This window comes from Lacerta agilis, chromosome 13 (assembly GCF_009819535.1).
Source record: "Lacerta agilis isolate rLacAgi1 chromosome 13, rLacAgi1.pri, whole genome shotgun sequence".
Taxonomy (NCBI): Eukaryota; Metazoa; Chordata; class Lepidosauria; order Squamata; family Lacertidae; genus Lacerta; species Lacerta agilis.
This window is the reverse complement of record NC_046324.1, coordinates 26,440,478-26,467,673: the sequence shown is the minus strand read 5'-3', so window position 1 is coordinate 26,467,673 and position 27,196 is coordinate 26,440,478. Positions and strand designations below refer to the sequence as shown.

The following is a 27,196-nucleotide window of genomic DNA, read 5'->3' as shown; positions in this document are numbered from 1 at the left end:
GAACAAACAAAACTCTACGATTTAAGGGTTTAGTTGTGTGCGTGCTTTTTTTACAACCAGGTGGTATATAAATTTTATTAATAATAAATATGCAAAGTCAAAATGGGCCGAGTGTTTCCTCCCTGTACCTCAGCATAGCAGCAACCAGCTCTCTCGCCCGCTTCGTGCCCAAGGCTAAAGCAAAAATGGAGGCATTTTGACTTATTTTGGGGTGTACAGTATGTGAGGGAGGAGGAATGTCTCTCATTTTAACGGGGCGCTGCATTTGCTGGTGGCTTTTCGGAGTTTGACTCGTCTTTCGTTGCAACCCGCTTCGAATTTACACAGCATGAACTGTAATTAAAAAAAAAAAAAACCGCGGGCGCACAGAGTTTTATGAGTAGCCCCAGGCCAGAAGGCAGGGAAGGCGGGAAGCGAAGCCGCTGAGCGGGTCACGAGGAAGAGGAGGAGGAGCAGAATTGGCGCCTTTTCCCCGCCCCGCGCAGAGCCCAGGAAGCCGCTTCAGCGCGCGGGAAAGGAAGGGAAGCCAGGACGAGTGAGCCGGCCGGCATGGAGACGGAGCGGATAGTGGTAGAGGCGGAGAAAGAAGCGGCGGCGTTGATCCAGCAGCGGGAGCAGGTGGGTTTTGTGTGTGTGTGTGTGCGCGCGCGCCTGCCTGTCCTATCTTACAGGGAGGCGGAGAGGGAAGCGAGGTGGCGGGAAGTTCCGCAGGCGCGGCGGGCTTAAAATAGGCATCGGGCGCTTTTAAAATGGAAGCCTCACCTCGCGGGGCTCCTGTGACTAAGGCGGCTTACTTGCAATTCGTAGTAGGCGGCTCCCAATGGACATGCTGGAATTAACATTCTTAAAATGGGCCATGTTTGCTTTCATTTCAGCGGGTCGCCTCTGAGTTGCACCCAGCTTCGCTGAGATTAGACCCACTGGGCCCAAATCAATCAGTTCATTAATTGCTGTAGGTTTACTCTTGAGCAACGGTGCATAGGCTGGGACCCAAGGCCTGTTCCTGTTTCAGCAGCTGCAGGGTCCCTGCCAGTTCCAGCCTCCTAAGGCCGCCTCATCAGCATGAAGGTGAAACTTTTTAGCCACTGCATGCTCCAAAATTAAGCACTGAAGTGCGCTTTTGGGGTTCAAGAGAATGGGGAGAAAATTATGTTCCAAACCCTGGAACTTCACAGGAGTTAAGTCACTCCAGAAGAAGATATTGGAGCACTCCAAATAATTTGTTCCTGGTAGTGCAATTACGGAGTTCTGTGCTGGTTGCTGCAGTGCACCCCTAATCACTATTATTGTGTAAGTAATAAGGTTATTGTATAATCTTAGAAAGTTGTATAATCTTGGGAGGGGTGTGGCTGTGACTATCACGAGGGAACCCATACTTCTAAATTTGCCACTATGCTGCACTTAAGTAGCACTAGTATTGGATTATTGTTATTACTTCTTACCTGCTCTTCCCTGTGAGGGTCCTGGGTGGGTTACAAGAATCTGAAAAGATATTCAAAACAAAGCAGGTTTCAATCAAGAGAAAAGTCCTAAAATACATGCATATCTCATGCATACATGTGGGTAAAGAGGTCAATGTTCACCCATAGGTCTGCCCCATTTGGGGCTCACTGGCAGGGACAGTACCAAGTTTTGCTGCGACCGCCTTCCTAGTTGATGTGATAATCATAGAATCAGAGTTGGAAGGGTCCCTGAGGATCATCTAGTCCAAACCCCCTGCAATGCAGAAATATGCAGCTGTCCCTTTCGGGGATCAAACCTGCAACCTTGGCATTATGAGCACCACACTAACCGACTGCGCTGTTGGCTTTCGCACCCACTTTCCAGGGCACCGATGGGGAGTTCTCCTGCAGGTTTTGCATTTGAGCCCAGCCACAAACTTTGGCCTCAGAGGGCTGGCTTGGGATGACAAACTAGTGAGAGGGCCCAGGATGGACACAGGCAGCCATCCTCCCACATGGATGGATCCCAGAAACTGTTTGTAAATTAACAAAATCTATACACTGCTTGAGCATAATAAAACCTCTTTAGTGGTTTACAATGTAACGTTGCACCTTGTTGCAAGGGTCCCTATGGGTGTACTGTTTAACGGTGCAGATGGACCAGTGGTACAATGTGTGGCCTTCCCCAGCCTGTGGCCCTCCAAATGTTTTGGACTGCAACTTCCATCAGCCCAGCCAGAATATGATCTCTGAGATTGACTGGAGTTGTAGTCCAAAACATCTGGAGGGCCCCAATTTTGTGTGTGTGTGTGCGTAGGTAGGTAGGTAGCATTCCTGCTCCCCAGTATTAGATGTTTGTTCTCTGTGAGCTCTTAATGGCACTGTGGATTTGCACTAGAGGGGCTTACTTTGGGGAGGCAGAGCCAAAGCTACCTGCCCTGTGAAAATTCAAAATTGGGGGATTATTAGCTAATCCTTTATACTGCATGTTTTTTTGAAGCAACACCCCAAATGTTCAACGGTGGTTACATCTTACAAGCGTTTCAGGTCAGCATTAATTTCCCCACTTGTAGCTGAGCATAAGTACCAACGCGTAGGGGCTGATATTACCCCCTAATAAAATATTTGAAAGGGCTGCCTCCCCAAAAAGTTGAGGGAGATTGCCATTCAAATGGGGGGGCATGTGCTGCATCATGTGATCAGTTATGTGGGATGGGGCTCACCCCCCCCCCCGTATTTTATTCAAGTTGGTACTCCTGCAGCTGAGAACACCGTATCAGAATTTTAGAAGGCAGAATACATTTTTAAAAAAAGTGCTTTGGAATGGGGTGCATCACTAGTGATATGATGATCTGGAGTAGAGAACAATTCTCAAATGACAGACAAACTTAAAACATTTCTGCTAATGGATTTCACATAACTCCCAGTATAAGTTAATTGGGAATGTGTTGCAATAATAAAGCAATAGATAAGGAATAGATAACTGGTTTTTTTTTATTTCTTACACAACTTCAGGAGACAACACCCACTGAAAATCCGATCACATGTCTCCCCAGAAGCCCCGTGAAGAGTAAGACTTTGACTAAACAAATCAGAATTCTTCTCACGCCTGTGTCAGCCACATGTGGAGAACACAACAAGCATTTGCCTCAGAAACGTTTGTTAGAGCAATTTTCCAGCTGTGAGGACTCTTTCGGTAAAGAACCCAAAGCCAAGAAAATCTGTGGCGATTATTCAAGTCCAGAAACGGGGGCTATATCTCATGGAGTAAGCGAGGTAGTCTTCAACACAGATTCTCAAAGATGTGGTTCAGTTGTAGAGGCTGTCAGCAGTGATTTGGAGACAGATGGGGATTCCGAGAGTGACAGAAATGATGTAAGTGCCTCTTAATTTGGTGAGGAAAATAACTGCTTATATACCGTGCTTAATATGGTTTGTAACTTCAACTCCTGTGAATATTTTGAAACATAATTGCTTGTTTGCTTGCTGTTGCAGGAGGAAGTCTCAACACAACTATCTGCTTATGAGAGGAAAAGACTGAAGAACATAACAGAAAATGCCAAATTTTTTGCTTCCCTGAAGCTGTTTGAGGTTTGTTGGAATGTCTTCTGGATTGGCACAAGTTCTGATACTTGGGGTGCAGCCTTGGAAATACCATCCTGGAAGTAAGGCCCATTGAACTCAATGGGTTTTACTTCGGAATAGGATTATGCTGTTGAGCTTGGTTTTCATCATGGCTTTAGCCATACTTTTAAGTGGTATGATTTACTTGAGAATCAGTGTTTGAAACTCCTATTGTTCTAGGCGCATTTTGCGACAGGGAATTCCATTGGTGCAAGCAGTTTCTGAGCTTTGGGCGCAGTACTGTGCCTAAGATTTAAGATTGAAACTGCAGAGTGGAAGGAAAGGAGGACCTTTTTCTGCCTCCCCACTTCTAGCTACTCTCTGAAGACTGGAGAAGAGACCCTCTTAAAAATATTAGGGGGTGGGCAGGGGAAGGACTAGATCTGACGTCTCCAAACTACAGCCCGCGGCTGCATCCGGCCCACGGGATTCAAATTATCCGGCCCGCGCCGCCGCCCGCTCTTAGCGGCGCAGCGCGGCTGTCCACTTCCAGGTCGGCGGAGCACTGGAAATCTTTTGTGTGCATGCGCAAGCGTCATTTCCGGTGCACATCCGGGTCTGAGGAGGCCCATGCGCAGAAGCTATTTCCGGCGCTTCGCTGACCCGGAAGTGTGCCAGAAATAGCGTGTGCGCATGCATATGGGTGCGCGCTCTCCGGCCCACCACGCGATCGGTTCTGGAGGAACCGGCCCGAGGCCCAGTAAGTTTGCTAACCCTTGGACTAGATCGTGTGAAAAATGAACATATTTTAGCTGCAGTTCATTGATTTTCAGCTTTGTATTCTTGTTATAAAAAAGTGCACCTAGACATTCCGTTGTTGCGCCCGTAACCTAGGTTTAAGGTGGCATTTAGCTCCTAGCTTTCATATCTCAGTTTCTAACATTGTTGAGAATCCATCTTTAGCAGTAGTTCCATAAAGGTAAAGGTACCCCTGACCATTAGGTCTAGTTGCGGACGACTGGGGTTTCGGCACTCATCTCGCTTTACTAGCCAAGGGAGCAAGCATTTGTCCGCAGACAGTTTCCAGGTCATGTGGCCAGCAAGACTAAGCCGCTTCTGGCGAACCAGAGCAGCGCATGGAAACTCCGTTTACCTTCCCACCAGAGCGGTACCTATGTATCTACTTGCACTTGACGTGCTTTCGAATTGCTAGGTGGGTAGGAGCTGGGACCGAACAACAGGAGCTCACCCCGTCGTGGGGATTCCAACCTCCGACCTTCTGCTCGGCAAGCCATATGCTTTGTTTTATGTAAAACATTTTATACCATGCATCAATTAATGATTTCCAAACATTTCCAATAAGTCATAAAGCAGAATGGGTGGCATTCAGTTAAGTTTTGCCAAATTTTACCGTTCAAACTGAAGTGAATGGACCTACCTTAGTTATGTTCATTAATTTTAGTGTGTCTACCCTGAGATAAACTTAGTTGAGCACCCCCCAATAGAATAGTAACAACAGTTGACTTCAGTAAAGGGTATCATTAAAGCCAAATGCAACAGAAATAAAAATACCTCAGAGGCTAAAAGCCTAGGGAAATCAAAAGATAAACGTGGGATATAAATGTAGTAAATTGAAGCAGGAACAATAACTTTGAAATTTTATGAAGTGGATAAATCTTATATTCTATGCATCTGATCTTACTCTCTCACTCTTAAGACGGCAGCAAGTCTTCGTAATATGACAGCCAGAGTGCAGCCGCCGAAAATACAAAGGTAAAACTACATACCCATTCATTATGGTTAAATATTTTGGCAATTTTTTTTCCTTTCCCTCTTTATGTCGTGACAGTACCTGGATCTACTTAACTAATTAATACTGAAAGCTGAACTCCTGCTAGTTGGCTATTGGGAATTTTTACCTGCTGCATTATATGTGAAAAAGAAAAGATCATTTTAAAAGTAGTACAGTGGTACCTCGGTTTAAGAACAGCCCTGTTTAAGAACTATTCAGTTTACGAACTCCGCAAAACCAGAAGTAGTGTCCCGGTTTGTGAACTTTACCTCAGTCTAAGAACGGAATCCGAGCGGTGGAAGGGCACTGGCGGTGGGAGACCTCATTAGGGAAAGCGTGCCTCGGTTTAAGAATGGTTTCGGTTTAAGAATGGACTTCTGGAATGGATTAAGTTTGTAAACCGAGGTACCACTCTTATTTGGGTTAATAATGTCATGACTGTGACAGTAGGAGAATATGCAGTTGCTCCGTCACTTCCTCCTTTGGCTGGTTTTAGCATGTGGGACTCCAGTTTTACTCTTGGCAAGTGAGAGGGGGAGAAGTGAAGTAGCGACATAATGTTTGCTATTTTGGACCATTGACAGCTTTGTTGCATTTTTTCTGTTTCATTTCTAAAGTACTCTGGGGGTTTCATTTTAAACTGAATGGTAAGCTATGGGTTATATTAAATGTACAGAGGGACACGCAAGGTCTCCAGGTTGTAATTTTGCAACCATTGTGGTGTCTGAGGGAGGCAGATAGAAAAATACGGAGGAGGGAGATGGAAAGCAATAACGGAAAATACAGATTAATATTCTAAAGGTAGAGATAAGGCATTGGCTAAATCTGTAGCGGCGTGAATGAGGAACACTTGAAACACTGCAAAGACTTAGTGGAGAAATTACATTGTCTCCGTAGAATTAAACTTTCCAAGGCAAAAACTGAGACAGCTTGTCGAAGATCGATGCGCTTACAAAAAGTGGATCCACTGAGCATTCCCCTGCCAGAAGCACAAGCACAGCCAGAACCTTCAGTTGTCGAATATGTAAGTTGACAGATACAAAGGGAAAGGGCTTTATCCTCAAGTGCTCTCACTGAAATACTCAGACTTGACTTTGCAAGAGTATTTCGTTCATTCATTTTATTTGTATGCTGCTTTCCCACAAAAAAATCAAGCTCAAAGCAGCTTACAACAAAGAAATAGGGCTGCGTCTCAAACAAACATTAGAAAAAAATTCAGAATAACATAACGAAACAATAACATAGCGATGATTTCATAATATAGCAACAATTTTATGATGGCATAGCAAAACAATAGCAAATATAATAAATATAACAAGATCCCTTAAACAACATGCAGCTTCCAGTGTAGCAAAAATGGCAGGGAGGCTTCACAATTTCACCTAAGTTCTAGAAACACCCCTCCCATGATTTTGCTCACAGTCCTCCTGCAGCCACTTGCAAGGCATTTTACTCTGAAACGTGAGGGGTTGCTGAGAGAGCTTTTCTGCTGTCTAGCACTGTAGTTTGGTCTGAGCATCCTTGGAATTCCTTGGTTCCTCATGGATCAAGTGTATAGTTGCTTCAAACAAGTCTTAAGAACTTGGCTTTGCGAAAATAATTTGGGTTGGTGAATAAAGTGGAAAAGATTGATTGGGATGTGGGAGAATAAATTTTTATTTATTATTTAACAAAAATTGTATACTGCTTAACTAAATAAATGCCCATGTGGTTTACAAAAAAAGCATTAAGTACCGGTATTAACGTTATCAATAAAAGCCATAGTTTTAAAAAATGGAAAATACAATTTTAAAAATTGAAAACACAATTTTTTTTAATTAAGTGGCTCTCTTTGTTATTTTCTGTGGGGTGCACTGATGAGCAATTTGTAAAGCAAGCCAGTGATGTTTTGTCCCATTTCCTCTCTTGAAAGCCTCGTTTGCCACCTGGACCACTTCAGATGATACCCACAGATCAAGAGGAAGGAAATGATGTAACTGAAGGTTTTCTGAACATGTGGGCAAAAATAAGTCAGGTATCGTTTTTTTGATACGTAGCAAGTCTAAATACTTAAAAAAAAATTAATTCAATATCTGCATGGTAAATTCCTTCTGTTTTCCATCCTATTTTACAGGTAAAGCCTAAGGTGATTGAGACGCCTACATGTAACTTGGAAAGGTAATTTAAAAATCCGTTTTAACTCCCCCTCCCCATTTGCTTGGTTTTTGTGGATGTTAACACACTAATGATTTTGTCCCAGTTACCAAGCTCATCTGTGTAAAATGGTCCTCCGAGAAGATTCCGTAGCAAAAGTGGTCCGAAACCGGATTTACTCCATGGCTATCCATCCATCTGAAAGCAGAACTTTAGTAGCAGCTGGAGACAAGTGGGGACAGATCGGTCTCTGGGATTTGGTAAATAGCTTGCACTCTATTGTCTTTGCTATTTACGGTGGTACCTCGCAAGATGAATGCCTCGCGCAACGAAAAACTCGCTAGATGAAAGGGTTTTTCGATTTTTTAGGTGACTCGCAAGACAAATTTTTCTATGGCCATGACTTGCAAAACAAAAACTTTCGTCTTGCATTCGTCTTGCGCGGTACCACTGTAAGAAGAAGCGTGGCGGCGGCGGGAACCTGAAACGGAGCAGTTCCTCCTCGTCTTCGCCGCGGCTGAGGCGGGAGAAGCAGGGCACAGCTCCGCTGCCCTTCCCTCTCTCTAGCTCCCCCTTCCCGATCAGGACGCGGCGGCCCCTTTCCCGCCCCGCCACCTGAGGGGATGCGGCAGCGGCTGAGGCGGGAGAAGCAGGGCACAGCTCCGCCACCCTTTCCTCCCTCCCTCCCTCCCTCCGGCTCCCCCTTCCCAGTCAGGACGCGGCGGCCTCTTTCCCGCCCCGCCGCCTAAGGGGAGAAGCAGGGCGAAGCTGGGAGTTGCTGCTGCTGCTGCCGGCAACAGGCAGCAGCCCTGACTTTTTTATGCCCATAGGAACGCATTCATTTAATTTCAATGCATTCCTATGGGAAACCGTGCTTCGCAAGACGAAATTTTCGCAAAATGACTCGCGGAACAAATTAATTTCGTCTTGCGAGGTACCACTGTATTACTGTTTATATCATAGACTCATAGGAGTTGGAAGGGACCCTGTGGGTCATCTAGTTCAACCCCCTGCAATGCAGGAATCTCAGCCAATGCATCCAGAACAGATGACCATCAAACTTCTGCTTAAAAAGCTCCAATGAAGGAAAGGTCACCACATTAAAGCATAAGAAGAGCCTGACTGCTGGGTCAGGCCAAAGGGTGCCCATCTAGTCCGGCATCCTGTTCTCAAAGTGGCTAATCAGATGCCCCAATGGGAAGCCCACATGCAGGACTTGAATGTAACAGCAGCACACTCCCTGCTTGTGATTCCCAGCAGCTGGTATTCAGCAACAGTCTGCCTCCAGCACTGGAGGCAATACATTGCCATGGTAGCTAGTAGCCATTGATAGTTTTGTCCCCTGCAAACTTTTCTGGCTCTGTCTTCTAACTGAGAAGTAACTGACCCTTCTGAATGGGAAGGGAACCACACTGTAAGTTCTATTTCCAATTTTGAAAAGAGAATTTTTGAGAAATGTACTAATGCTGTGTCTGTTTGTACTTCTTAGGACAGCGGATTGGAAGATGGAGTACACACCTTTGTTCCCCATAGCCAGGCAGTTAGCTGTATGTATTTTTCTCTGTCTAATCCTGCTCATCTTCTGTCTGTGAGCCATGACGGCACGTTACGACGTGGGGATGTAACCAGAGCAGTCTTTGATGAGGTGAATGTTGGTTGCAACATAGCAGCTATTGCAAGGTCTCAATAAAGATTATTTATTTATTTATTTATTCATTCATTCATTCATTTATTAGATTTCTAACTCACACTTCACCATAAGGTCCCAGGGTGAGATACAATCATTAATGGAAAACACAGTCATAAAAGCAGATAAAATCATTAAAATTATAAAACAAGTAAAACCATTCCAAATGGAACAGAATAGTACACTGCTGCAATGACTTCTGCTAAATAGTAAAACTTCCATTTTAACTGAAAGAATGGAAGGAAATGTCATAAATTATGTGTTCAAACATTAGCAGAAACGGAACAAAATCGAGAATGCAATATTCCCTTGTTTAGAATGAGATCCCTTTGGATCTGTATTGCAAAATCAGATATGGTATTTCTCGATCCTTCTGTCTTGCTCAAGCAGCTCCTCCAAGATGGATGGAAGATGGAAAAGAGTCTCTCTCTCTCTCTCTCTCTCTCCCCTGTTCACTTCTGTCTCATTAAGGACCATAACATAGTATTACAGCACATGCTTTACAAGCATAAAGCCTGAGCCCTTGGCACATCCAGAAGAAAAGGGGTGGCCATGGTGGGAGGGGGTGGTAATTAAATAGCAGCTGATAGGGATGACCTCAGCCTGAGACCCCAGAGAGCTACTGCCAGTCAGAATAGAGAACTGGGTTAAGTGGACATACAGTTCCACATAGTACAAGGCAGTGTCCTGTTGTTTTTATCGGTTGCTACAGGCAGAATTCAGTTTCTTAGGTGGGGATGGAAAAGTCAGGATTTTTTATTCTGTACTTTTGGAAATCTTGTCTGTCTGCAAGTGTGCTTGTAGTAATTGGCAAAGAGGATTGAGGAAACCATAGTGTGGCAGCCAGAGAAGTATCCTACAGTTGTACGGTATCCTCCAGCTATTGTGATATATCAGTGTAAAATTGGTGATTTAAAATTGGTTTAGACTCCACATAAAAGTAAACCTCTTTCTCATACTCAGGTGTACAGAAGTGAAGAGGACAACCTTTCTTCATTTGATTTCTTGGCCACAGATGCCTCTACTCTGATAGTGGGAAAGTGGAATGGAGAGGTAGCTGTAGTAGATCAAAGAACGCCAGGAGCTTCCGCTGAGCTTTCTGCAGAACTTAATTTGAAGATGACAAGGACTGTCCATACCAACCCACTCATCAGACATTATTTCGTTGCTGCTGGAGCAGGGTAGGTACAAGCTGTGATACATGATTGCTTGTTGCAGTACATTAGGAATTTGGAGCCCAGAAATCAAAGAGATGTGATGCTAGTAAGTGAATAGAAGCCGCCTATTGGGACCAGAGTCACAATAGATTCATCCCAAGCCCAAGACCTCTGGGCGTTCTCTAAATTTAGGGGAGGGGGGGACTCTGAAGAGATTATAGTGTTGTTATACAAAACTCCTGGTCACAGCCATTGACTAAAATCTTAAGTAGTTTTGCTTTCCTGTGTCCTTTAAAATTCATTTCCACCCCAAAAGAAGTGTCCTGCACAAATTATAGCATTACATACATTGTTTCACTGTTTTTAATTTACAGAGAAAACAGATCTGTGATAAAAGATAAACTTACAGATTTTATGTGGGGCACAGCACGTTCTCAAAGATGATGAATGTTTTTCAGAGATTACAGAAAGAGCAAGCCTTTCTGTAAGAGCAAGCTTATTTTTATCTCCACATTCTTCAGTGGAGGGGGATATCCTGGTGAGGATCCCCCCCCCCAACGAATGCAGAGCCATTAGACTCTCTGTCCCCTCCTTTGGAGAATTCAGTTTTTGGAGGAAGAGAGGAGCTCATTTAACACACTCAGCGGTAGATAAAAAAACCTTCACTTTGTTCGAGCTCTGGATGAACAGAAGCAAAATTTCCCAATCTCAGCCTGGCAGAGGGAGAAAAAATATGGGAAGGCACTAGGACCTCGTGGTCGCAGGGGAGCCTGAATGGCCATGGAAAATAGGAATTACATGAGAGGAGGTGATGTCAGAGAGCTCTACCCACCATGCTAGCTAGCATCACAATCTCTCGAGGAACTCCTTGCGACTTCACAGAACCCTAGGGTCCCATGGAACCCTGGTTGAGAAAAGCAGTAGCAGACTGCTATAGCAGTAGTAGCTTTTCTCCCTCCCTTACTTCAAAACTTTTAAAAAAAGTTTTGGCACTTCCTTTTGCTTTCCCTGTGTTTTCATTTCCCGTGGACGGCTAATTGCAATAAGAGAAAGGAAGAGGAGAAAAGCGACTGTCGCCAAAGAAGGGCAATGCACCCACCCACGCTGCACACTTGGGGACCAGTGAATCCACCAGCCAGGACTGATACTCGTCCCACCTCCACACCCTGAAGCAAAGAGGGAGCAGCACCTTGGACTGCTGTAGATCTCGATCCAGCAGACTCCTGGTCTTGAGAACATAGCATAGGCAGAAACAGTGCTCCCCTTTGAGCCAGAAAGTGGGCACCAATTCAGAGATGTGGTGCTCATGGGTTCTGCGGAACCTTAGGCATGAGGTCTCCTCTGAGCTCTAGCATGACATCTGGTAACCCATCCACAATGGGAGGAGGAAGTGAGTGTATATGCTAAGCAGCTCCCCTTAACCACCTGGTCTCTCTCGTAGGAAACTTGTTTCACTCAGAATTCGTACCAGTGTATTAGACACTTTTATATATTTATGATATCAAGATCATAAAATCAAACACCTGCAATTTACAGGCCAAAAGGGAAACGGGGGCATACACAGGGAGATCCTGTGATTTTTTCCCTTCCCCAAATAATTATTGTCTCAATTGTAAGCAAACAGTGGAATCGTCCTCAAATTCTGTTACCCCCCCCCCCCATATTGATAAAGTGGTTTCTCATTTTCTTAAGTGCAGTTTGTCCCAGTATTTTGTTTGACACCTGCAGGGTTATATGTTTTCAATGTTCTTTTTTCCTTGACGTGTGAGGAGCTCTCACCACCACAAGAGAAGGAAGTCTTAATAGATTAGCTATTCCTGGATAGTTCATTGGGAGGAGATGTCCCATTCAGGACATCCTCCTAGCCACTGAAGAAGAGACACAAATGGTGAAAGTCTTAACATTTCCATTTATGCCACAGGAATGTTGATATTTATGATGTTCGGCACCTGAAGGCGAGTGGCAGCAAGGCCGTGGTCTCTCTTGCCGGGCACACCAAGAGTGTTGCTTCTGCTTATTTTTCACCTGTGACTGGCAACAGGGTGCTGACTACTTGTGCTGATGATACATTGAGGTATGTGAGAGTGGGAAGGGGAGCTGGCTTTTGTATCACCAATTTCCTCCTGTGAAAGCCCTTTTTCATAGATAACTGAATTTGCTGCCATTAGACTTGGCTGTGCTCCATGGCCTATATGGCATCAGTAGTGGATTTGAGCACTGTTGAAACATAGGGATGCTGTATATCCTGCCATGTTCAGAGGCAGTATATTGCCAAGGGTGGGGGAGGTTTGGAACTCATGCCTCTAGCTGACCATTGTTGGAAGCAGATGTAGGAGACTCTGTGAGAGATGTGTATGGCTGAGTTATGGCAATTAAATATTTTGCATTGAGGTGTGTGGGTCCTTGCTTATGACCTTTTAAGCAATCTACCTCAAAATACTTGCTTGTTTTTAGAAATACCATAGCAGATTTTCACTCGATGAGCAGTAGGGAGACCCCTTGCAATATAATTGTTTACATAGTCTAAACCAAAAAGGTGGGGAACTAAATGTTGCCCTCAGGACTGTCCTCAGACAGCACGCCTTCCTTGAGTGTTTTTGCCTGACTGGACTGTGTCCTTGAACTCATTGATAATGTTTCCTGTTGATCCTCATACTGGATTTGAATGTAAGTAATAAACCACTCTTTTAGGGTTTTTTTGCGCTAAATCTAATGTTCAGGGTTGTTGTTTTTTAAGCCCCCACTTTTTGTCCCTTGCAGGATCTTTGAAACCACATGTATATCATCTTCAGCCCCTGTTCTCACAACTATCAGGTGAGTTAGAACAGGAGGATTTACTCTGGTGCTAAGATTCAAGTTTGGTGGAGGGGATTATGAGATCACAGACTCCACGGTGAGCAAAACACAATATTTGACCGTACCAGAGTGGTTTTCCATTAGAGGGCATGCACATCAGATTTAAGAACCCTGGTTTTCTAGATCAGCCTTCCCCACCAAGTGCCCTCCAGATGATTTGGATTATAACTCCCCATCAGCCTTAACATCATACAGTTGGGCTGGATGGAGCTGCTGGCAGGTTGCTGTCCAGAGCAACTGGAAGGCAGCGATGTAGATGAATCTTAACTATTTCTCTCTCCCCCTTCCCCTTTCTTGAATAGGCATAATAACTGCACGGGACGGTGGCTCACAAGGTTCAGAGCTATTTGGGACCCAAAGAGGGATGACTGCTTTGTGGTGGGGAGTATGTCTCGACCAAGGCAAATCGAAGCCTTTCATGTGACAGGAGATTTGGTGCATCCCTTCCTCAGTGAAGACTACCTTGGCTCTGTTTGTTCCATCAATGCCTGGCACCCTACCAGGTACATTCTTGCAGGTGGTAACTCTAGTGGCCGCCTCCATGTTTTCAAAGAGTGAAAAAAAGTTGAAGAGAATGTTGAACCTTCAGGTAACAAAGAGTATGAGTTGCATTTTGGTTGTGTTAGGACTTCGTCCCTGGAGAAAGACATTTACCCAGAATAAAAATACTCAATTTCAAAATCTTCTAAGTGATATAGATTACCAATGCTAGCTTTGTTATTCAAATACAGTGACTTATTGTAGGTTTCTGCAAGGTTGTTTATGCGAAACGGTTTCAGTATATTAAGTTCATTCATAGTGGCTTAAAAATCTGCAGAGTAGGCTCTGTACTAAATCATGTTTAATTCAGAGGTCAATTGCTAACAATTATTCTGAGATCAAGAGGCTGTTTTGGTGTGTATCAAGAGTGGCGAGAAGGCACAGGCTTTCTCTTAACATCCACTAACTTGAACATAAGCAGCATGTTAATAATGCTTATGCATAATCGCAAGAAGGAAAATGCAATTATGTCTGTTGTGTAGTAACACCAGATGGCACCTTACACCAGGGAAGCATTCATAGTAAATGAATCTGTGTTAGACCTGCTCATCATGTTCAACTTTTTAAAAGTACGCACAATAAATGCTTTGGAATCTGTGTAGCATCATGTGGTGGTTGTACCAAAATCATATGGATGATTTGGCAGTAAAAGTATATATATCCAATTTAAGATGGTTAAGCATTCAAGTTCTGAAAACGTTAAGGACAGAGATTAACTGGCATTGTCTAGGCAGACATGTCACATGAGCAAAAGCATCAATTTACTCAACAGAGAACATTTTCATCATAATTAAATATTTATTTAAATTTAAAAATACTTCTATATGGCACCAATGATTTATGCTAACTACATGTTGAATATGTAGAAAAAGGTACATTATTTTGAAGGGAAAAATGTAACACAGCATTTGGCACATGAAAGGTTAACGTCTATATTGTTATGAAAACTAAAATTCACATTTTCAGGTAACTTACTTTCTACTGCTTTTAAATATGCAGTACGCTAGTCCTTATTAAGAGTTTGTTTCCTCTGATACAGCAACCTATGGAAACCACCACAGTTTATACAAATGAGACCAGGAACAACTTAGTAGTAAGTGAAACATGAAACGTAACATGGGGCAAAACAGGAAAAATGACTTTTTTCAGTTGCCAGCTGGAAAGTTTTCAGGATAAAACATTTGGCAAAAATGAGACACAATCCATTAGGAAGAGGTTCTGCAGTGCAAGCCCCAGCGAAATGAAAGTGCACTGGAGACCTTAACTCTAGGATTGTGGCCAGAATTTTTTAAAAAGTAAAATAACTATCTAAAAGATTTGCCACCATCAGTATTCATCCACTTTGAAAATGAAAATGTCCATTGTACAAAATAGTTACAGATAACAGGACAGGTGTGTGGCGTGATCAACAATACCGACAATTAAAACATGAAATAAATACTGCATTGTTATCTGGGATGGATAATGTTAAAATTAAGACTTTTCACTCACTGCATAGAAGCATCGTTTACTACAGACTGAGGTAGGAACACTACACTAGAAGTTAATTTTGTTGCTGTGTTGCATAAAACAGTGTGTATCCTTGTAAAATCTATCCCTTGTATCTTCTTGGCAGGCATTCAAAAGTTTGTTTTTGTTTATGTACCTGTATAAGCAAAAGTGAAAGCCAAAATTTCTCTTGGCTCTGACTTCCAAGCTGGCAGTTGCAGTTAATGGTCAGTAATCAAACAGATCTTGTAGCACTTCCACGATGTGTTCAAATAACAGGGAATCCTTTTCTAGTGTACCATACACCCACACCCACACCCCAGTCTGAGTCCAGTAACCTTTGCCAATATTTAGTGTATTGCTAATAGTGTCATTGTGCTCTTTTTCCCCCAAATGATGAATGACCAGCTGCGGGCAGAGTGTAACTGAACTTGGAAAGGAAATCAGTGCTTGAGATACCCACGCCTATCCACGCACCCTCCCATTGGGCAAGTCCTGGCAGTGCTTCAGTTCTGCGTGAACTTGAAGGGCTTGTGTGCCTGCTGAAAATTGTAGTAGCCAAGTCAGAGACAAGATAAATGAAACCAGCCTCTTGAAATATTTCTGATTTAGATTCCCAAGTGACTTGAAATCTCTCCCTGAGATGAAATAAAACACTTGCCAGTCTGATTTCATTCTCTTGCTCTGCTCATCTTGGTGAGGACTCTCACCATGTTTAAAATTTATTGCTCCTTTTACAAATGAGCTGCTATTTGTCAGGCTTTTAGATTAGACTATCCACATCACAAGACAAAAAGTAAAAAATAATAATTCTGAATTGCCTTCAGGATGGAAACGTGTGGGCCAGATTGTTCTATGTGTTTTCATTCCAGTGCTACCTCCCCCACGTCCATAAGTTCTCTGTCATTTTAATGGCACAAGGTAACCCATTTTCCTTCCTCCAGTAGTTATGGATGGGTTAGCTTGATGCTCAAATACCATCCTAAAAACAGCCATAGTATTTTGTTTACCACCAATCACTTTGAATACCACACTATATTCACCTAATTCATAAAGTAAAAAAGACTTGGTTTGCTCGTTAACAAAATAGCATTTTGTTCTTAAAATATATAGGTTGAAACAAGTTTGTTCTTTTGTAGTACAAAAACAAGTACAGTTTTCTGAGGCAAAATGTCTTTCAAAGAAATTGGATATGATCACTACTACTTAATACAGCAAGACTCTGTCAAGTATAATCAAATACATATATTTATTTCCCCCCATATACTAACTCTTGCTTTATATGGGGACTTTACTGCTCTAAGAAAAACTGCATTTCTGGGATCCTAAAGGTCAAAAGTTGAAATTCACAAAGGACAGGTTTCTCCTAGTCACACTTTTCAATGCTAGGGGGAAGAATTAGATTTACACCTCATTGCTGCCTCCTTGTCTCATGCCTTACCTATTGCTTATAAAGAATTGAGTGTGTTTGGGAGACCATATGGTGTCAAAACCTTAATCCCCCCTGCCCCCACCTTCAAAATTCCAGATTAAGCCAGATGTTTGATTGGTAAAATAGCAAGACTATGTTTAAGGTGGTAGTGCTGTACACAGTGGCAGTTTTAATAAAATAATAAAATACTAAAGTTACAACTCAGTAGCACCATTACAAAAGCTCCTGCATAAAATGACGCTGCCGCCTTGAACTAGTGTCCTAGCTGGAGGCTGGCACTTAATGCAAATAATCAATAGTAATAAAATAAACTCTCTTTACTTGAAATTTTTGAAATGGCCACCTCTAGGAAAGCTAAAATTAAACTTGGAAGAGTGCAGAATAATTTAAAAGTTGGAAAGCAAACCAGTTGAAGACACTTCCAGGAAGAGGACGTGTAAAGAAATGGGCATTGTTTGAATCTGGCGCATGTGAGAAAGTCTTATCCCTTTCTTCTGCTTGGAAACAACTCTCCTAGGCCGCTGTTTACTTTGATTCATGAAAGGAGGACTTATTTTATGTGCCGATGGTGCCACGATGTGTCCCATTTTTCTGGGAATGGGTAGCAGGGATCTTCTGCAATCCACCTGGCTAGTTACTAGGAGGAGTCCTGCCTTCAGGTGTCAATGAGTAGGCTGAGCACGGAGCGGATTTTGCAGGCAAACCATCGCCTGAGGGGACAAAAGTATTGATAATGGAATTGTTCAAACTCGGGGGTCTGGCGAATATCACGGAAAAAGGCAATGTCAAGGTCAGACTCGGTAAGGATGATCAGGAGGAGGAGCAAAACAAAGAGGAGCCCACCGGTCACAAGGAGCAAACGGAGGACACTGAAAACAAACTTATTCACCTGTTCTGCTTGGGCTCCGCCACCGCTGCCCACACCCTGGCACAAGGCTCGGAGCTCCCTCCCCAGCTCCTCGGCCTCGGCCACTGTGGGCGTGTTGGCCTCAGACTCCTTTTCTTCCTCTATGCTGCAAGGGGCTCCGTTGATCTGCCTGGAGAGCAGCATCAGCTCAAGGCTCTGCTCAGCTACCGGCGTGGGAAGGACGCTGTCCGAGGGACTGTAGATCTCGTCCGAAATGATGGTCACACGCTCGCTGCTCTCGGCCCGGTAGGTCCGTGAATGCGGCAGGAAGGCATCGCTGTGGGAGGCTGACCGTACTGGGGTGGAGTGGGCACTGTCCCGCAAACACTCAAGCCCTGGAGAGAGGGAGGGAGAGAGGAAGAAAGGGGCTGGCTATGGAGAAAGATGAGGGAAGTCGCCAACGCATTAACCAGCCTCAGCATGGAGACACAGAAGTTGGGCTTTCAGTATTTACCTTGATAAAATACTGTTTATCCCAAGAGCAAGATGTCGCTGTAAATTGAGCATGGAAGTGAGGGCTATAATCTGGCCAGGTTCAGAAGAATCCTGGAGGAAGTTATCCTTCCCCAACCTAATTCAAAAACATTCCTTAGATTCCTCTTCAGTGATTTTTGAATGGCAAAAAATCAAGCACAATGCAGGCATGTGTCTTTTAGTGGTTTGGTGGAAATCAGTTGCATATTCCCAAAATCTGAAACTCCAAAAATTCCCCATCTGTATGGTAAGCAAATTTAGGGCACGTTTGTGAACACCTGGAAGCTTCCTGGCTGGATTCTCCTCCCCCCCAAAAAAGAAATGGCTGTCACCACACTGAGCAGGCTGAGAGCATCTCCGAAGGCTTTCACATCAATGTCTTGTTCTGTCCTGGCCCAGAGAGCAGACCTAGATCTCATGGCCTTAAATTACAGGTAGATTTTGGTTGGAAACATTTTGATGAAAGGAGTGACTTAACAATGGAACCAATTAGTTGTGTGTTTTAGGAGGAGGGCTGTTATTTGCTGGGCAGCCGTGTCTGTAAGGCTAGGTGGTCTACAAAACCTCTCTGCAGTGCCTCTATGACGATAGAACTGGTCACATAAGAAAAGCAGGCCGGGGGGGGGGCAATCTGGTCCACAATCCTGTTCTCTTAGTATCCAACGAGATGCCCATTAAGGGACACCTGAAAATAGGACCTGTATGCAACAGCAGTGCTTATCTCATTTGTGATTCCCAGCAGCGAGTATTCAGAGGCACATTGCCTTCAGCGCTGGAGGTGGAGCCCAGCATTCATGGCTAGTAGCTTCAATGTTGCCCCAACCTTGAGAAGAAGCGATGTGGAGCTAGAACGCATGGGGAAAGTGGGTGTGCATGGAGCACCACAAGTTATTGCACATAATCTTTAGTGCTTATCTGGTGCAAAGTCGTAGCCTGGGTGAATTTGCAACAGCCCAGACTGCCCTTTTAAGTTCAAGGTTTTAAAATTCTACTCTTTTAGTTACACCTATCATGTTAGTGGCACAGTACACACCATTGCACACTGTTCACATAGGCCCTAGGGAGTGACACTTTTTAATTGGGGGAGTAACTTGCTTGGCTGATAAAATCTGCCAGATTTTATCCATTGTGGCTGTACAATAGATTAAAAGAAGGCTATCTCATTTCGCAAGTTAAACACCCGGCATCTTGCTAAAAGGTTTCATCAGCACTAGCATTTCCACCTGCCTGATGGAACCACCTCCTTTCCCACCCTCCTGTATGCTGTTCAGGTGGGCAGGGGAGTGGAGGGGGGGCATTGCATTAGCTAGAGCCCTTTGTGTTGGATCTCCCATTAGTGGAACTGCTTAGTTGAATCTGGCCCCACATAAAAACTGCCTTTTTGTAGCCCAAAGGACACTAAAGAAACTGGCAGTACTCTCCAGAAGCAGCCTCCTCTGGCTTCACCTTGGGTTTTGCTCTTGACACTGATCCAACTTCAGACATTAAACACCTAAACTCAGTTTAGCAGGTGCAACCCTGATGCAGACCGGCTTTTAATTTCCTCAGTGGGGCCTTGCCAGGGGCCCGCCTTTAGCTGGTGTGCTGTGTCTGTAGAAGGAGAGAAACCCTTCCACAGCCATATGAGAAATTTCATTTAAAAGGGTCAATCTTGCAAAGGATTTTGTCTTCTCCCATTAAGATGCAGGTGGCAAAGCATTTGTAGCAAGCACACAGCATTCTAAAACCATACACCAGCAGAATAACAATGCATGGAGTTGGCCAGCCCTTCCTACGAAAATTAGCATAAGTGCATATGAAACGGTCTCCTGTCCTTGCTTTCCATAAATCACTTGAGACAGCTGCCTCCCAATTTGGCCACAAGAGGGTGATACAGCACATACGAAAAGGACTCCATGGAAAGGCACACCTGGTATTTGTGAAGCTTTCCTTCATTAAGACTGAAACCAAAATCACAGATTTAATATACACTCCCCGCCCCCGGTAACTACAGTAGTTCCACAAAATAGACTCAGATTCCTTTCCGAGAAAGGATTAACAACGGATGAGGAGCTTGTAGCACACACATCATCCTAACCCCGAGGGAAGCGAATGTATAAATGTGCCCTTGGCTTTGTTCAGAAGAGAGATTCAATCTGGAGAGTATGCCGCAAAGCTACACGAAGCCACCATTGTGTCCAGACCTCACCTTCCATGATAGAGATGTGCACAGCTCTCCTTCGGGTCCTGGGGACGCTGCTTAGCCGTGGCCCGTGAGTGATGGAAGGACAGCTACGGCTAGGAACCAGCCCTGCCCTACAGAAAGGAAGCACACACAACAGTATTGGGAATGTAGCCGGCATCAGAGGCGAGCCTCCTTAAGATTATGAGCCAAACGCAGGAAATGGCCCCTTCCAGAAAATGCAGGGGTAGAGCTGGAAAACGCATCCTGGGTGGATTTTGCAACTAGCGGATTAAGAGAGTCTGCTTATACTGAGTCAGACCACTGGTTCATTTAGGCCAGGACTATACACTGACTGGTGGCCATGGCTCAGCAGCCCAACCTGGAGATTGAACATGGAACTTTCTGGATGCTTTGCTACTGAGCTATAGAGAGATGGGGAAGCTGTGCCCCCCCCCCCATTTGTTACTGAACTGCCACCAGCTGCAGCCAGCGTGGTTTCTTCTCCCAGGGGAACCCACAACTTGTCTTCCAAGCTGCCTCTGCTGAGCCTTACCTGTGTATTTCTGGAGGCTCCCTCTTGATCTTGGCACTAGACTCCATCACTTCTTTCGCAACTCGGCCACTGAAAGTGGTTGGAGAACAGAAGCCATGACAATAGCAGAAACCACCCTCTCTCCCTCCAGAGATTCTGCTAGCAACTCTTGCCTGCTCTAGACACAGGAATCAGACTTGCTTGAAGCTCAAAAGAAAAGCCATCCTTCCTCGCAGGCCCATTCAGTGAGCAGAAAGGACACCCCCAGTATATCGGCTCCGCTATTTACTTTGAAATGTTACGTTGTTTTCTTTCCCTTGTTGCATGGCCTTGGCTGCAGCACTTCCCTTGTCGCCTATTAATTGGCTTTTGCTTCTTGGCTGTGCATGGAAGCAGAATTTGGCCCAGCTACGGCAGTCCTTTTATTTCAGATTTTTACTTACTGTATTTACATTCCACCTTTCCTCAAGGAAAGGCTAGGAACCACGATCCCTAGCTAGCAGGACCAGTGGTCGGGGATGGTGGGAATTGTAATCTCAAAACATCTGGAGGGCCGAGGTTGAGGAAGCCTGCTCTGTAACCACTACACTTTGCATTTAAATTCTGGCATACAACAAAACAGCTCACTCAGAAAACAAAGGGAAAGGCACCTCTTGAATCCCTGCATTACATTGGGAGCATCCCCAATCAGATGAGCAGCCTAGCCTTAGGGAGGGATCCAACCTCACCGCCTTCCAATTGTTTAGTCAGCACGAGCATTTTAACTTGCCTGATGAAATGATACCCACCACAACCCTGTGTGCTGTTCTGGGTGTTCTCCAAACCTCCCCCCACAGCAAGTTGTGGGGCAGGGAGAGGAGAGGGAGAGAAGCTGTGCTGAGCTAGAAGGAGCTCCTGTTGCACTGGCAGAGCCAGTTAGTTGGATCATGCCCGGTAATTTTATTTTAAATTCAACACAGCTGAACTTATAACGGACTCGTTCCTCAAGCCACCCAGAGGAAGCATCCAAGAACATACCCAGTAACTGCTACTTACGGTTATTATTTACCTGTATCGGAACCGACTCCCTTTGAAAAATAGGTTACTGCTGGACACAGTGCGGACTTGGCTTGACTTCTCCAACCTGAAACAAAAAAGCAGGCGTTGGCAGAAGGCCCATAACTTGGGTTTGGGCAGCATTCTGCTAGCAGACTTTGTTGGAAATGGTGTCAAAGCTCCTGCTCTGGGAGAAGGTAGAGAGATACTTTCTGGTTTTCAAGAAGCCCCTGCACTCCCCTCGGTTTGGTACCCCTGCCAGTGACCAAGGTGAACAGTTTTTTAACTCAGCATCTCAACTCCTTCTCCAGAAGCTGCTCTTGACTCCCCCCCTTTTTTGCATTCAAAGTCAAAGCGAATGGTCTGACATTAGAATATAAAAAGAGCCTGCAAGATCAGACCAACAACCCCATCTAGTCCAGCATCCTGCTCCCACGGTGGCCAACCAGAACCAAATGCCCCAATGGGAAACTCCCAAAGAGGACCTAACAGCAACTTTCATCCTCCTGAGGTTCCCAGCAACTGGCATTCAGAAGCATTGCCGCTTCAAAGTATGGAGGCAGAGCACAGCTATCATGGCTAGTAGCCACTGTACTTGTTGCCCACCCTGCAGTGCCTCTGCATGAATTTCAGACTCACGGCCCAGAGAGTGAGGTAATTTAGCTGGAGAAGAGAAAGAGGTGCAAACTGATTCAGAGTGGTAAAGAAAATGCAAATGCCCCACTCTCTCAGTGAGAGATCCGCAATGGAACATTATCAGCTAGAAAAACATTCCATCCAATCTTCCTCACCTATAAGTAACTGGGAGTGCCCAGGAGGCTCGGGGTTGACACCTCACTGCTACCGAACTGCTGGAGCCGATCAGCAATCCCAACACTGGTTGGGCTACTTCACTAGGAGGAGGAATGGGCTTGCTTTTTGGATAAGGCTGTGGGTTCTGGCTGCTTCCACACTGCCACTATTTTGCAGGTACACAAGTAAATTTTAGTCATGTAATTAAAGTAGATTTTGTGCTGTTATAAAGAAAGCCCAGCTTCCGGGGGGGTGGGGTGCAGTAAGGAAAGTTATGAGAAAATGCACTGGAAAGTGTGGGTTAAGTGGAACATCAGACAGCATCATACAACCTCCACGCAAACAAAGAATGAATGCTCACAGTGGGTGTTGTATAAACTTCCACACACATTTTAGCTCAACAAACAGGTTGTCTGGAAGAGCCCCTAGCCTAGAATCTTTAGGAGGGGTGCTTTGCGTGAGGCACTGGTTCTGTATAGAGGGGATCAGGGATAGGACAGAGTGGTCTTAATTGCATCCATCATCTGGTTTCTGGGGATGCATAAGCAGAAGACAGTGTACCAGTGCTGCTATTCATCTGGAAAAGAAGCAAAAAGATTTGTGAAGCAAAACGGCAGCTGTGCTTCATGTTAATATAATGAGAAATGAGACGGCCTGATTGCAGCTTACCCAAACAGAACAAAGCAGCACACATTTTCTTGCAGCCCACCGACTACAAGGAAGCACACTAGAGAAAGCAGCCTTCTATTTTATAAGCAAAACACCAAATTAGAGGGAGAGAACAAAGGATTCTGTTTGGGGGCTACCAGAGATGAAACGCCTCTTCACAAATAGTCCGTGTTTCTGGCCCATTGTTCCTTAGTTACTTCTCAAGCTGGCCGTTCAGTTGCTGGTCAGAAACTTTCTGGGGCCAAGATATTCTTGCAACGCCCAGTCAGCCTCCACCTTGTCCTAGATCCAAACTGCAGCTAAAAGTGGGGTGGCCAAGGCAGAAGTGAAAAGGAAGCTGGCAGGAAAGCAGCCCTGATCCCTTCCTGAAAGTAGCTTTGTTGTTGTTTTTTTTGCAGAAGGGGGGGGGTAGTCCAGATTCAGAGCAGCCCTCACACGCATACACACACAGTTTGCCCAGGCATGTTTCCACATCCACAGCCGACACTGTCAGCGGCTGCTGGGAATGATCACACCTGCCCCACGGACAAAATTAATCCTGGGGAAATTTATTTCATGCTTACTTATAAAAGGCTTGATTTTCAATCCCACATTTCCAGAGGTGCTTGCAGGCTTCAGGAGTTGGAGCAAAATATGTCAGAACAATTTTCTTTTCCTATAGAAAGCCCAGGGGGGGAAAAACCCACAAGGTTAATTCACAAGCTTGGTTCACAGACAGCATGCTCAGTGAGCTAGCTTTAAATGCAAATGCCCCGAATGCTATTTGAATGGAAGAAGGATGGGAAAGCAATTTCCCTGAAGGAGCTGTGGGTTTGCTTTCCATAAATAAATATAGGTGGCTCTATAAGCAGCATCACGCACTCTGCAAAACCTGGAAGCTGCTCAGCATTAAGATGGCGATGGCATATACTACAAGTGGTGGTGCGATTTTTACTTGAGCCGCGTAAACAGCAGATGAGATTGCAATGCTATTTGTGAGGAGTCTTGCACAGAAGGCTCTGGCTGTTTTGTTTACACTGTCAGAAATGATGGCAGGATTCGACTTTCTTCCTGGCAATACCAACAATGCTACCTTTGCAAATGCACTTGACCCTTAAGGATACATAATAGAAGTTATTATAAGGTCAGTAAGTATTAGATTGAGCATCCTTAAACTTAGCCATGCCTCTCAATATATGTGGTGCTTCCAGATAGAGTGTGGCTAGAAACAGAGTCAGGAATCCTAAACATTGCATCTCTTGGAACAGAGGCAAAAACTATACCTACACAGTTATGGCAGAAGAAGAAGAAGAAGAAGGTACTCACCTCTTTCTGACTTACATATAAATAGAACGTCTTGGCTTCAAATTTCATTTTTGTCACTTCGTTCCTACAAGCACAAAAAAGGCACTTGTGTAAACCAGAGGACGCAGCCCGCCTCCCATCGCACAGCATTACGAATGCAGAGCCCACACACAGCGTGGAATAGATTCCGGCAAGATGCAGAAATTGAAAACCAAATTGTTTGCATGAAACGCAAAGTCAAGAAACAAAATGTTTTAGAGGGCAGCAGTTGCAGGAGTTTCAAGTCCAACATTTGCAGTTCATCCAAAGTGTAACATGGTTAGAGAAGAGGACTCCTGGCTCAAAAACAGTGGCTGAGGTGAGAGAGGAATCTCAGCGCAAAAAGGTGAGTCTTAAGTGGGGGGTGTCCAGGAGCCACCTTGCAAACTTTTGCTTTATAAAACGGGTGCATATCTGGATGAGAATACCAAATGTAAGATAACCACACTTAGCTGATGAGGCCAAAATCTGAGATACAGCAAAAGGATGAGCAACAATGCGACCAGGTCTGGAGCAGGGTCTGGAGGGGCTTTTAGGTGACTGTGCCAATAAACATGGACAATGCAGTTCAATGCAGACAGATGTACAAAATAATACATTTTGGGGCAACAAACCAAATATTGAGAGTACAGATTACATGGAACAGTCATGCAGCGTACTGACCAGGAAAGGGGTTTAGGGGTTATTGTAGAAAAATCCTTGAAGCCATCAGCCCAGTGTGTGGCTGCAGTAAAAAAGGCAAACAGGATACTGGGGTACATCAACAACGGGATACAATACAAAGCAAGAGAAGAAGAAGAACTGACACTAACTACATTGCATGGACCAGATCACAGCTCTGCTTCTTGTGCCCTGAGCAGCGGGGGGGGGGGGGGGGGGAAGAGGCACTTGTGCCCCTTGTGACAAAACACAACTGGGGATGTGAGGAGCCCCCAACAGGCATGGCGGGGGTGGGGAGAGAGAATGTCAATTCTTTTCTGCACTGGGAAAGTCAGGGGAGATTATCCAGCATGGAAAACCTACAGGGGCTTTTTTGCAGGGGGGTATATTTTCTGATTAGCTATGAGCGTTCTGTACAAAACACCATGGGTCATGCTTTCTTACTAGGTTGGTATTTGAAATACTGTTTCATTGGAGGAGAAGGAGGGGCAGGAACAAGAATCTTGCATCACTGCATGGCCATTTTTTTTTTGCATGGCAACAGTAGGATTGGAGGCCCAGGTGAAAACCAGTTCATAAAGACATCAGCGCTAATAGGTGAACAATCTGTCTTGGGAATTCCAGATGAAGCATTTTGCATATTTAAAAAACTACAGAAATAATCACAAAGGAAAGATCTCGAGAAAATGAACAGTATTGCGCATTACTGAGTTGCTCCCAGGAATGCTGCTCCTTCTATGCATTGCCCTGCCCAGCTGTCTACCTTTGGGGCAAGGACAGTTTTCAGGGTGCCCTGGTCCTTTGTAAGGAGAGAATTTTGACTCTGGTGAGTAAATGACTTCTTTGGAAAGAGCCACTGGTAATTTCAGAGATAACAAAAAACCTGGGCAACTCTGGGCGTTAGTACCCATCGACTAGGTCCCTAATTACCAGGAACCCTCTTAGGAAAACAATATGCATTCAGTAAGAAAGGAACGCAGCTCCTTGGGTTGTGTCCACTGACTGCCAAAGCACATTCCCTCCAGCAGCTAAATTGCAATGCCCACACTTTAACCAAGGGGATAAATTCTGGGAAGGATAACTGGTGGGAGGGTGGGGGACCCTAAGGCAAAAAGAACAAGTAGGCTTGGGTTTTGCAGAATGACAAGATTTTGGCTTTTCTCTTTCAAAAATGAAGTGTTGCTGCTAGCTCTGAGAGCAATAATGTGGTGCTAATAGGACACAGATTGGGCAGATGTCCCAAGTGCTGCACACTAATGGCTTGCCTAAAGCTTTTCCTGGAACAAAATGCCTAGCAGCCATTTTCACTAGCCATAATAAAGTCTGGAGCTACAGTGTGTAGCTCAAGGCCAAACACAGCTTCCAGGGTTGCAGACAGCGCTCCACAACCTCATTGCATGAGGACACCAGGATTCTCTTCCAGGTACATCAGATTGCCAGTTGCCTAGGTGTGAAACTGCACAGAGCTAGTTATTTACCTGTCACTGAATTACTTAATGTGGTCACCTGTGCACTCACAGCCAAACTTCCTTCCCTACTACAGGTCCTCTGACTTTAGAGTAGATGCCTTGCAAGGAAATGGGTGGGAAGGTGCTAATCCTGCCCCCCCCCCTTGATATAAGTGCACATATCAAAAAGTCCTGGCACTCCAACTCCCTGGAAAGAGCTTTGGGATGTTCCTAGAGAATGACACAGGGCAGGTGAGGAACCCAGAGATAGGTGTGACTGCACAGGTGACCACTCAACACTAGACTGAGAGAGGTTTCTGTTTTTCAGAACAAAATATTTGTATGCTGTATGTAAAATTAATAGTAGTCTTTATATCTCTGCTGTCACAATAAAAAGGCTGACTTGCCACATTGTCTCATACCCGGCTGACTTTTCCCATTTGCTTTTAACCACATGATCCCCAAGAAGGACACCTGGCAAACTGCAAGGGGGCCCAACAGCTACCCTTGGGGAACAGGTGGATCCATGGCAAGTGTCTTCCAATAGAATCATGACTTGAGAGAGGCCGCCAGGAACACTGCGTCCAGTAGAAGCAGGTGG

General features: G+C 44.7%; 2 protein-coding genes across 8 annotated transcripts in view; one reads left to right on the top strand and one right to left on the bottom strand.

Annotated features, from left to right (window-relative positions):
- The first annotated feature begins 440 nt into the window (after positions 1–440).
- Positions 441–14,272, top strand: WDR76 (WD repeat domain 76). Of its 2 annotated transcripts, none has more exons than XM_033167144.1 (13): positions 441–618; positions 2,958–3,317; positions 3,438–3,533; positions 5,224–5,279; positions 6,196–6,310; positions 7,211–7,312; positions 7,412–7,455; positions 7,538–7,691; positions 8,921–9,076; positions 10,082–10,299; positions 12,197–12,349; positions 13,036–13,089; positions 13,434–14,272. In XM_033167144.1, the coding sequence occupies exons 1-13, from the start codon at positions 550–552 to the stop codon at positions 13,687–13,689; spliced, it is 1,833 nt and encodes a 610-aa protein (XP_033023035.1). In that variant the 5' UTR covers positions 441–549; the 3' UTR covers positions 13,690–14,272. The 2 variants fall into 2 exon arrangements, with proteins under 2 accessions (XP_033023035.1, XP_033023034.1); XM_033167143.1 differs by having other exon boundaries at positions 443–618; positions 6,196–6,322.
- Positions 14,273–14,449: 177 nt separating this feature from the next.
- Positions 14,450–27,196, bottom strand: part of FRMD5 (FERM domain containing 5) — a 135,148-nt gene continuing 122,401 nt past the window's right edge. For 3 of the 6 annotated variants that reach the window (XM_033167146.1, XM_033167151.1, XM_033167150.1), the window contains 6 exons: positions 24,470–24,533; positions 23,728–23,819; positions 21,717–21,791; positions 20,690–20,758; positions 20,161–20,267; positions 14,450–17,833 (listed from right to left, as the gene is read on the bottom strand). In XM_033167146.1, coding sequence (XP_033023037.1) covers positions 17,247–17,833; positions 20,161–20,267; positions 20,690–20,758; positions 21,717–21,791; positions 23,728–23,819; positions 24,470–24,533 — 994 coding nt within the window. In that variant the 3' untranslated portion in view covers positions 14,450–17,246. Of the gene's footprint in view, positions 17,834–20,160; positions 20,268–20,689; positions 20,759–21,716; positions 21,792–23,727; positions 23,820–24,469; positions 24,534–25,150; positions 25,212–27,196 lie in introns of all 6 variants that reach the window. The other 3 variants (XM_033167147.1, XM_033167152.1, XM_033167145.1) reach the window with 3 other exon arrangements.

Bases quoted from the DNA above. Each gene is read 5' to 3' on its own strand.
- WDR76 (XM_033167143.1), top strand. From the start codon at position 550: ATGGAGACGGAGCGGATAGTGGTAGAGGCGGAGAAAGAAGCGGCGGCG. The intron at 3,534-5,223 runs GTTTGTTGGAAT...CTCACTCTTAAG, and splicing joins CTTCCCTGAAGCTGTTTGAG to ACGGCAGCAAGTCTTCGTAA. The intron at 7,456-7,537 runs GTAATTTAAAAA...ATTTTGTCCCAG, and splicing joins CCTACATGTAACTTGGAAAG to TTACCAAGCTCATCTGTGTA.